Source organism: Gossypium hirsutum, chromosome D13, assembly GCF_007990345.1.
Source record: "Gossypium hirsutum isolate 1008001.06 chromosome D13, Gossypium_hirsutum_v2.1, whole genome shotgun sequence".
Lineage (NCBI taxonomy): Eukaryota > Viridiplantae > Streptophyta > Magnoliopsida > Malvales > Malvaceae > Gossypium > Gossypium hirsutum.
The window spans coordinates 14,863,808-14,876,525 of record NC_053449.1 but is presented as its reverse complement, the minus strand read 5'-3'; the positions used below and the strand labels follow the sequence as shown (position 1 = coordinate 14,876,525).

The 12,718-nt window shown below is 34.8% G+C and overlaps 1 protein-coding gene across 1 annotated transcript; it reads right to left on the bottom strand.

Annotated features, from left to right (window-relative positions):
* Positions 1-12,262: 12,262 nt before the first annotated feature.
* On the bottom strand, positions 12,263-12,691 carry LOC107919360 (uncharacterized). Its single transcript, XM_016848834.1, has one exon. It carries the CDS (start codon positions 12,689-12,691, stop codon positions 12,263-12,265), a length of 429 nt encoding a protein of 142 aa, XP_016704323.1.
* Positions 12,692-12,718: the final 27 nt, after the last annotated feature.

Genomic DNA, 12,718 nt, shown 5'->3' with positions numbered 1-12,718 from the left:
TAACCCATAGTCTCCTTGTTATCTTTCTCTCTTGATGGATATGGAAATTCTTTTGATTTCTAAGTGAAAATGGTAAGTTTTTGGAGGAAGGACCAAATTGTAAAGAAAGTAAAATTTTCCTTCTTTCTCTCTTCTCCTCACGTTGGATGCATGGAAGATAATGGGTTGGTTGCTTTTCATCTTTCTTTCCACATATATATATACTAAATAAATTAATAATAAAATAATAAAATATCATTTAAAAATCAAATTAAAATATTAATAAACTAATATTCATTTAATTAATTAATCTAAAATATCACCAACATCATCATTGCCTTCTAGATTTCTCTCTCTTCTTATTAACCAGTTTGCCCTTTATGTTCTTTTAAAATTCCATCCTTGAGTCGTCACTTAATTTGGTAAAATTACAATTTAGTCCGTCAAAATTCTTCACCTTTTCAATTTGGTCCTAATTAATCCATTTTCCTTGGTTTCTAGATTATTCTACCCTTAAAATATTTGCACTATTGGTCCTTTAACTTTTCATATTTACACTTTAACCCCTTAAATTTTGAATATTTACTCTTGTGCCACAAAACTTTTCTCACTTTTGTGATTTAATCCTTTCTTGAATTAATATGTCATAATATACTTCTCAATGTTGACATAACTCAAAATTACCCTTTTTATCACTTTATTTCCTTATTTTACTATATTAGGAATATTATTTTATTTTCTTACTGTAGTAATTTTTTTTTGGGTATTACAATTCTCAACAACAAGTATATATCAAAATCAAACCATAATCACATTTACTATCATGCCATATCATATGCCAAGATTTACACCTCTCAAAACAAATCCCAAGTTCTCTAGTCTATACATGCCATGCTTTAGTATATACATTTCAAAAAGGTACCAAAATAGATGCCCGATAGTGTGATTGAGTCGCTGACGATCCCTGGATCCGAGCTAGCTTTATAACACTGTAAAATAGAGAAAACTTCACACAGTAAGCTTGGAGCTTAGTAAGTTCATAATATAATACATTTAACTCATCATTTAAAATGCTATATGACATATTTGCTAACACATATTTCACTTTATATCACTACTCAATCTCTTTCATAACTATTACTCATTTCATACCATTTCTTTTAGCTCACATACAAGTATATTTATTTCTACTCATTCCAACTTATTCAACCATGTTCATTCATTCTCATACTCTTGCTTCTATCACATACACAATATCATCAACCGCATAGGTTTTGTACATACATGTACCATCTCGTACTTATCTATTACATTTACAACTTCAACGTTCAATGTACTAATTCGTTCTATCATCTTTTAATGTTCGAGGACATCACACACTTAGTGCCAACAAATTTTACCAAAGCTATAAAATATCGCACACTTAATGCATTTACATTAACCCGAAATTTGGCTTAGTACCGCACACTTAGTGCCAATTATTTAGCCAACGCTGCTTTAGTCTCGCACATTCAGTGCCATTTTAGGTAGCCGTAGCTATTTGATATTCACACACTTAGTGCCGCATTTATTTGATCCACATTTCGCATACTAAATTTCACAATCTCATTTCTACTCATTTCATCTCATTTAAACATTATTTAAAACCATATGCATTATATCCAAACTTACCTCGGCAGTAGCAATAGCGAGATTAGTCGATCAATCGACCACTTTGTTCTTGCCTCGATCTAGATCCGAATTTCTCCTTTCTTGATCTATATACATTTAAATTCGCTTATCCAGTCGCACATTTCATTCACATAAATCCATAAACACATAGTTAGGCATTTCATAAATACACAAAATACACATAATTTCTTTGTACTCATGCTTGGCCAGATATTTATTGAGTCCCTAGCAACCCATATACTTTCTTTATTTCACATCTTAACCCCTCAATTTCTCATTTTCATAATTTAACCCATAATGCTCAAATTCATCAAAAATCCAAATACAAAACATATTTATCTATCACATATCCTTCATATTTCATCAAATATCATCACAAAAATTACAAAATCATTAATGACACATTTCAAAATCATAATCAAATTCTAAAATTAAGGCATGGGCTTGATAGATTATTAAGCAACAACCGCAAAAACATAAAAATTATTAAAAATGGATCAAAACACATATCTTAATCAAGCAAAATTCTAGCTAAAACCTAGCTAGCTTTTTCTTTTCTTTTCTTTCTTTGTATTTTCGGCAAGATGAACACAAAATGGCCACTAATGTATGTTTTGTTTTAATTTAATAAACATTAAAACATCAATTACTATTTTATCCTTAATGAATTAACATAAAAACCATTTAATACAAGCTCATTTATGTCCATTAACCTTATTAAAGGTATAATATCATCATAAGGCCTTTGGTTTAATAAACCATAGCCATTAAACACTTTTAAATACTAGCACACAACTTTTGCATTTTTCGCAATTAAGTTATCCTTTTTTAATCGAGCACACAAACGGTAAAATTTCTACACGAGACTTCCACTCATACCTTATCACATACCATAAACATCAAAAATAATATTAAAATTTTTTTTTTGACCTTGAATTTGTGGTCCCGAGACCACTGTTCTGACTAGGGTCTAAACTGGGTTGTTACAACTCTTCCCTCATTTGGGATTTTCGTCCCCAAAAATCTTACCAGTAAATAGATTCGGGTATTGCTCTCTCATAGCATTCTTGGGCTCCCACGTGGCCTCTTCAACTCTGTGTTTGTTCCACAACACTTTCACTAAGGCAATTTTCTTATTTCTCAACTCTTTGATCTCACGAGCTAAGATTCGAATCGGTTCTTCGCTATATGATAAAACAGACTGAATCTCAACTTCAGCAGGGGCAATCACATGTAATGGGTCAGATCGGTATCGCTGAAGCATCGATACGTGAAAAAAACTATGAATCTTTTCTAGCTTAGGTGGCAACAACAATCTATAAGCATCTTGCCCAATATGCTGGATAATCTCATATGGTCCGATGAATCTCAGACTCGACTTGCATTTTCTGTCGAATCGAAGTATTTCCTTCTACGAAGATACTTTCAAAAACAATTTATCTCCGATCTCAAATTCAATATCTTTCCGTTTCAAATCTGCGTAAGATTTCTAACGATCTGACGCTACTTTCAAACTGTTTCGGATCACTTTCACTTTTTGCTCATTCTCTCTGATCAAATCTATCCCGTGTATCTTATTCTCTCTCAGCTCAGTCCAGTATAACGGTGTTCTGCATTTACGACCATAAAGTGCCTCGTACGGAGCCATTTTTAAGCTCAATTGAAAGCTATTATTACATACAAATTCGATCAATGGTAGATACTTTTCCCACGTACCTTCAAACTCAAGAGTACAACATCTCAACATATCTCCGAGAATCTGAATGATTTGCTCGGATTGACCATCCATTTGCAGATGAAATGCCGTACTGAAATGTAATCTCGTACCCAATGCATCTTGTAATTTCTTCCAAAATCGTGATGTAAATCTCAGATCTCTATCCGACACTATAGAAATAGGCACCCCGTGCAAACGCACAATCTCAGAAATGTGTAATTCAGCTAACTTATCAAGTGAATAATCTATTCTCACCGGAATAAAATGAGCTGATTTTGTCAATCCGTCAACTATCACCCAGATTGCATCTCTTTTTCTCTGAGATAGAGGTAATCCCAACACAAAGTCCATCGTGATTCTCTCCCATTTCGACTCAGGAATCATAATTTGTTGTAATAAGCCCGAAGGTACTTAATGTTCAGCTTTAACTTGTTGACAAATTAAACATCTCGAAACAAACTCTGAGATATTTCTTTTTATGCTAGGCCACCAGTAAAATCGTTTTAGATCGTTGTACATTTCGTACTCCCTAGATGAACCGATAATTGATTACTGTGTGCTTTACTCAAAATCATTTGAATCAACTCTGAATTTCTCGAAACACAGATTCGATCTCGAAATCTCAAGTAATCATCATCACCAACTCGAAACTCTAATTTAAGATTCAATTCAGATTGAGCTCGTTTTGCTAACATTTCATTATCAACTTTTTAGCCTCGATAATCTGCTATAAAAATAATGGCCTCGCTTTCATCTCGGCTACAATCACACCATCATCACACAAAGCTATCTGAGTATTAATCGCTCTCAAAGTGAATAGAGACTTTCGGTTCAAAGCATCAGTGACAACATTAGCTTTTCTCGGATGATAGTCAATTACTAACTCATAGTCTTTTAGCAATTCTAACCATATCCGTTGTCTCAAATTCAAATCTTTCTGAATCATCAAATATTTCAAGCTCTTGTGATCAGTATAAATATGACATTTGTCACCAAATAAATAGTGTTGCCATATCTTCAACGCAAATACAATAGCTGCTAACTCAAGATCGTGCATCGAGTAATTCTTTTCATGCGGTTTTAACTATCTTGAAGCATAGGCTATAACTTTTCCTTATTGCATCAACACACAACCTAAACCATTCAATGATGCATCACTGTAAACTATAAATCCTTTACCTGGTTCAGGTTGAACCAACACTGGTGCCTCTGTTAACAATGCTTTCATTTGCTCAAAACTCTGTTGACACTTTTCTGACCACTCAAATTTAACATCCTTCTGTAGTAATCTCGTTAACAGAGTCACCATCATCGAGAAGCCTTTCACAAATCGTCTATAGTATCTTGCTAGTCCCAAAGAACTACAGACCTCTGAAACATTTCTCGGAGGCTTCCATTCTAAAATCACTGAAATCTTACTCTGATCGACTCGTATCCCCTCAACTAACATTATATGCCCCAGAAAACCAACCTCGCACAACCAAAACTCACATTTACTAAACTTTGCATACAATTGCTTATCACGCAGAGTCTGTAATATGATTCTCAGGTGCTCGGCATGTTCCATCTCATCACGAGAATAAATTAAAATGTCATCAATAAACACTACAACAAATCGATCTATATACGGCCTGAATATCCGATTCATCAAGTCCATAAAGATTGCAGGGGCATTCGTTAATCAAAAAGGCATAACTAAAAATTCATAGTGTTTATACCTCGTTCGGAAAGTAATTTTCAGCACATCTGGTTCTTTGACTCTCAATTGATAATAACCTGATCTCAAGTCTATTTTCAAAAACACTCTAGCCCTTTTCAACTGATCGATTAAATCATCAATTCGTGGTAGAGGATATTTATTCTTTATCATCACTTTATTCAAATATTTATAGTCAATGCACATTCTCATAGTGCCGTCTTTCTTTTTCACAAACAATACAGGAGCACCCCAGGGCGAGAAACTCGATCGTGCTAATGCCCTGTTTGTCAACTTTGCAACTAAGACTTTAATTCTTTTAGCTCTGTCGGAGCCATTTTGTACAGTGCTAATGAAATTGGAGTCGTTCCCGGCACTAACTCAATGCCAACTTCAACCTCTTGTATTGGTGGTAATCCCGGTAATTCCTCAAGGAATACATCTGAATATTCACACACAACTGGCACTATTTCAATTTTCTTTTCGGTCACTTTCGTATCAAGTACATAAGCAAGATAAGCTTCGCAACTCTTTTTCACATGTCTATGAGCTTTCTCCATGAAATCATCACTAGTAAACTATTTGGATCATCTGACTTAATTTTGAGAATTTCGTTATTCTTGCATTTCAACTCAATAGTCTTTCGTCTACAATTCACTATTGCATCATGTAATGTTAACCAACTCATGCCCAGAATCACATCAAACTCATCGAAGGGTAACAACATCAAATCAGCCAAAAAACAATGACCCCGAATCATTAAAGGGAAATTCTTACAGACTTTATCAACTAAAACACATCTACCTAGGGGGTTTGATACTTTAATCACGAACTCAGTAGACTTTACAGCCAAAGTCTTACTGGACACTAATTTTACACACACATACGAATGAGTAGATCCTGGATCTATCAATGTAATCACATCAGTATCATAAAAAGTGGAAGTACCGGTAATGACATCGGGAGATTACGCTTCTTCACGAGCGCGAATAGCGTAGGCTCTAGGAGGTATTATTACCTCGGATCTCACAGCTATATCCATTGTCCCTCTTTGACTACCACTCACATTACCAATGTTTCTGGGTGGTCTACCCCTAGTTGTTGGGTTACTCGATCTCATACTTTGAACATTATCTTCCTCAGTCAACTCCGGGCAATCCCGAATAAAATGATCTCGCGAGCCACATTTGTAACAAACTCTATTATTATATTTGCCCCAGCATTCACCAATATGATGTCTCTCACACTATCTACACTCAGGCTTATTGTTTCTGACACTGCCAACACTTGATTCCATTGGAGTTTGAGCTTTAGGACTTGTATATTGTTTCACATAATCTCTATTCGAATGTTCAACCGAAGCATTTGAACGACTAGGTGCATCTCTAAACCTTTTTGATGAAGATTGATACGGTTTACTCATTGATCTTTTTCTCTTGTCTCTAGCCTCTGAATCAACGTTCTTCTTTTCTTTACTAAGCTCTTCAGCTTTACAAGCTTTTTCAACTAGCACAACAAATTCTGTCAATTTAAGAATCCCAACTAGAAGTTTAATGTCTTCGTTCAACCCATCAACAAATCATTTACACATGATAGCTTCCGTCGAAACACATTCTCTTGCATATTTACTCAACCTCACGAACTCACGTTCATACTCTGTCACGGTCATACGACCCTATTTCAGCTCAAGGAACTCTTTTCATTTTTGCTCAATAAATCTTTGGCTAATATATTTATTTCTGAACTCTGTCTGAAAGAACTCCTAGGTAACTCGTTCCCTCAGAATCACTGATATTAATGTATTCCACCACTGATACGCAGCATCTCTCAGAAGTGAAATAGCACATTTAAGGCATTCATCAGGGGTACAAGATAACTCATCAAATACTCTTATCGTATTTTCTAGCCAGAAATCAGCTCACTCGGCATTATCATCAACAGTAGCCCTGAACTCTTCAGACCCATATTTCTGAATTTTATCAACAGGAGGTCTATTCAGACATATTGGATCAGTAACTTGTGGTACAACAGGAATTTGCGGGAGTAAAGGTTGTTGAGCAGCCATAAACCACTCATCATCATCTAGAAGAAGGCTTGCTTAGCCTCCCCCTCATGGCTACTACTAACTGGTCTAGAATCATTCTGCGCAACCCCTTGAGTGGGAGTAGGCGCATTACTTTGAACATCATCAGCTACAGCTCGATCGGGAACCATTACTATACGAAAAACACTTTTTAGCTGTCAGGAATCATCACACTATTACAGTCTATATATATGGCATGCATAGCTAGACTCACAAACACTACGTTAGTCCTAGAATCGACTAAGTCATAGCTTTCATACCAACCAAATGTAACACCCCTAACCCGAGTCAGTCACCAGATTAGGGTTATGAGGCATTACCGATCAATACACATCATTATACAATTATTTCACATACATTTATCAATCATTACCACATCGTAACCATTCAATCCCTATTATCATCAACCAAATATATGTTTATTTTCCATACCAAAGTATAGCAAATTCATATGCCACAACCATTCATTCATCTATAATCATCATATCAATTTCAATATTCAATATCATGTTAATATTATACAAAATTCATAATAAAATTTCACACCAACTTACTCAAAATGACTATTTCTCATTAGACTGTATATACATAAAAACATACCAATTCTCAACACCAAGTATATATTAAAATTAAACCATAATCACATTTAATATCATGCTATATCACATGCAAGATCACACCTCTCAAAACAAATCCAAAGTTCTCTAGTCCATACATGCCATACTTTAGTATATACATTTCAAAAAGGTACCAAAATAGATGTCCGATAGTGTGATTGAGTCTCTGACGATCCCTGGATCCGAGCTAGCTTTATAACACTGTAAAACAGAAAAAACTTCACACAGTAAGCTTGGAGCTTAGTACGTTCATAATAAAATACATTTAACTCATATTTCACTCCATATCACTACTCAATCTCAATCATAACTATTACTCATTTCATGCCATTTCTTTTAGCTCACATACAAGTATATTTGTTTCTACTCATTTCAACTTATTCAACCATGTTCATTCATTCTCATACTCTTGCTTCTATCACATACACAATATCATCAACCGCATAGGCTTTGTACATACATGTACCATCTCATACTTATCTATTACATTTACCACTTCAACGTTCAATGTACTAATTCGTTCGGTCATCTTTTAACATTCGAAGACATCGCACACTTAGTGCCAACAAATTTTTCCAAAACTACAAAATATCACACACTTAGTGCGTTTACATTAACCCGAAATTTGGCTTAGTACCGTACACTTAGTGCCAATTATTTAGCCAATGCTACTTTAGTTTCACACATTCAGTGCCATTTTTGGTAACCGTAGCTATTTGATATTCGTACACTTAGTGCCGCATATATTCGATCCACATTTCATATACTAAATTTTACAATCTCATTTCTATTCCTTTCATCTCTTTTAAACATTATTTAAAACCATATGCATTATATCTGAACTTACCTCGGACGTAGCAACGGTGAAATTAGTCGATCAATCGAGCACTTTGTTTTTGCCTCGGTCTAGATCCGAATTTCTCCTTTCTATATCTATATACATTTAAATTCACTTATTCAGTCTCACATTTCATTCACATAAATCCATAAACACACGGTTAGGCATTGTTTTCAAATTAGTACTCATATTTTCACCTTTGGACATTTTAGTCCCAAATTCATAAATACAAAAAATACACATAATTTCTTTGTACTCATGCTTGGCCGAATATTTATTGAGTCCCTAGCAACCCATATACTTTATTTATTTCACATCTTAACCCCTCAATTTCTCATTTTCACAATTTAACCCATAATGCTCAAATTCATCAAAAATCCAAATACAAAACATATTTATCTATCACATATCCTTCATATTTCATCAACTATCGTCACAAAACTTACAAAATCATCAATGACACATTTCAAAATCATAATCAAATTCTAAAATTGAGGCATGGGCTTAATAGATTATTAACCAACAACAACAAAAACATAAAAATCATAAAAAATGGATCAAAACACATACCTTAATCAAGCAAAATTCTAGCCGAAACCTAGCTAGCTTTTTCTTTTCTTTTCTTTCTTTGTATTTTCGGCAAGATGAACACAAAATGGCCACTAATGCATGTTTTGTTTTAATTTAATAAACATTAAAACATCAATTACTATTTTATCCTTAATGAATTAACATGAAAACCATTTAATACAAGCCCATTTATGTCCATTAACCTTATTAAAGGTATAATATCATCATAAGGCCTTTGCTTTAATAAACCATAGCCATTAAACACTTATAAATACTTGCACATAACTTTTGCATTTTTTGCGAGTAAGTTTTTTTTAATCGAGCACACAAACAGTAAAATTTCCACATGAAATTTCCACTCATACCTTATCACATACCATAAACATAAAAAATAATATGAAAATATTTTTTTTGACCTCAGATTTGTGGTTCCGAGACCACTGTTCCGACTAGGGTCTAAATCGGGCTATTACATTCTGTCTTCGACGTCATTAGCATAATCACTATCTGTATAACCTATTAGATCATTCCCTCTATTTCTCTGATAGAACAATCCAAATTCACAAGCTCCTTTGAGATAGCGTATGATTCGCTTTACTGCTGCAAAATGAAACTCTTTTGGATTTTCCATAAAATGACTCACTTGACTAACACTGTACATGATGTCTGGCTATGTGGCAGTTGCGTACATTAAGCTTCCGACCATCTGTTTGTAGAGTGTCTTGTCAACTCCTTTTCCATCTTCATCTTTGCTTAATTTACTTCTTGGAACCTTTGGATTATGAACTGATTTTGAGTTGCTTATTCTGAATCTCTTTAGAAGATCTGTCATGTGCTTCTTTTGGCACACAAAAATACCATCAACTTTTTATGTTGCTTTAAGACCGATGAAGTACTTTATTTTTCCCATATCAGTCATAATAAATCCTATCTTCATGGACCTTTTGAACTCCACCATGAACTCATCATTATTCCATTTTTCAAATCCATGGCTAAGAAAATATCCTTCAATACGACTGTACCAAGCTCGAGGAGCCTGTTTTAAGCCATATAAAGCACGCTTCAGCTTGTAGACTTTTCCTTCTTCCCCTTTTTTCTCAAACCCTTGTGGTTGTTCAACAAAAACATCTTCAGTTAATTCTCCATGCAAGAAAGCAGATTTGACATCCAATTGGTAAATAGACCATCCATGATGAGCAGCTATGGCAATGACCAATCGAATAGTCTCCATACAAGCTACAGGAGCAAACACCTCCGTGTAATCTATACCATATTCTTGAGTATATCCACGAACCACCAATCGTGCTTTATGCTTACTAACATCTCCATTCTCATCATGCTTAGTTTTGAAGATCCACTTGTCTCCAATCTTTTTAGCACCCCTTGGAAACTCAATTAAATCCTATGTTCTATTTCTTTCTATAACTTCAATTTCTTCTTTCATGGCTTTCCTCAAAAATGGATTCTTTTCAGCTTCTTCAAAGTGAACAGGGTCATTTCCTTTGCTGACCATAAGGTGTGATTCGAAATCATCATCAGACAGCCCTTCACTCGTTACATAATCTCGCATCCAAAAAGGTTTATTGTGTTGCTTTCTTGAATATTGTTGTCCTTGGGCTTCTTTTTGCTCGACAACTTCATCATAATCGTCATCAATATCTTTCTCTATTTCCTTCTCCTCCTGATCATCACCCATTTCAGCATTACTTTCACTAGCATTCCAATCCAACTCATATTGAATTGAGCTTGTGAATCATTTTCCCCAATTCCAACTTCTGTCCTCTTTAAATACAACATCTCAACTAATAATTATCTTTCCATTGTTTGGATTATATAGTCGATATGCCTTTGATTCTTCACTAACTCCCAATAAAACGTAGGTTACACTACGTTTATCCAAATTAGTTCGAAAGTTATCTCACACAGACACGTGAGCCACACATCCAAAAACCCTGAAATATCCCACAGAAGGTTTTTCACCACTCCAAGCTTCTTTTGGGGTCTTGTTCTGCACTACTATTGTCAGACTTCTATTGAGAAGATGTACTGCCCAATTGACAGCTTTCGGCCAGAAATTCTTGGGGATACCTTTTGCGATCATCATATTTTGAACCATATTCATAATGGTACAATTTTTTTGCTCGGCAACACCATTTTGTTGTGGCGAATATGGAGTAGTAACCTGCCTTTTATCCTATTTTCATCACAAAAATTTAAAAATTCTGATGAAGTAAATTCACCACCATGATCTGTTCAGAGACACTTAATTTACCGACCCAATTCACATTTGGCCTTAGTTTTGAATTCCTTGAAGAATTTAAATGCTTTTGCTTTCTCATGTAAAAAATAAATCCATGTCTTTCTACTATAATCATCAATGAAAGCGATGAAGTACCTCTTGTTGTTGTTAGACATTGGTTTAATAAGGCCACATAAATCAAAATGAATTAATTGCAGTGGCAACTCAGCTCCCCATAAACTCTTCTTAGGAAATGGATCTCATTGTTGCTTTCTATTCAGACATTCCTTGCACACTCTTGATGGTTTTGTCAACTGTGGTAGACCAAAAACCATCTCCTTATGTTGTAGAGTGTTGAGTCCATTGAAAATCAGATGACCATAGCGGCAATGCCATAATTGACCAATATATTCAGTTATTGTATTGAAGCAAGTTGTACAAATGGTAGAGACAATGTTGCAATTTTGAACATGTGATTTGAAGACATCACAAATTTCATGATAACACCCCTCTCAGGATGATAAACCTTGCAGCTGTTGTGTTGAATAAGAACAACTAAGCCCTTCTCTTGAAGCTGACCAACACTTAAGAAATTATTTTTCAAATCAGACACATAAAAAACTTCTATTATTACCTGTATTTGATTATTGATCTGTAGCCACGCATTCCCTTTACCTTTCACCACCAAGGTAACATCATTTCCTAGCTTCACATTGTTTGCAAATTGCTCATTGAAGTCTGTAAAATATTATTTTCTATTACACATGTGATTGTTACAACCGAAGTCTAAAAACCAATCGTCACTCTCGAGATGACCAACCTACGCCATGAGCAGCATTTCTTCAGAAATCTCTATATGATTGCTTTCCTTGCTTTGACATTCCCACTGAAGTGCCCTAGTTTATGGCAATTAAAGCACTCAACAGTGGATTTGTCAAAGTTTTCCCTTCTACGTCCTCGACCTCGTCCTCGATAGCCACCACGACCTTGTCCTTGAGTAGAAGATTCCTCATATGTCACTTTCAAAACTTGTTCCTTTTCTAAGCTAATCATCCTTTGCTCGTGCACTAGCAAACTACTTTGTAATTCATCTATGGATAGGTTGCTAGTGTCTTGTGCCTTCTTAATAGAACAAACCACATAATTGAATTTCGTTGTCATGGATCGCAATATATTTTCCACAACTTCTCTGTCACTTTTGTTTTCACCATTAACTTTCATTTTGTTCGCAATAGTAAGTGTACGTGCGAAATAATCATTCACAGTCTCACCATCTTTCATGTGGAGTGTCTCAAATTCCTTTCTCAA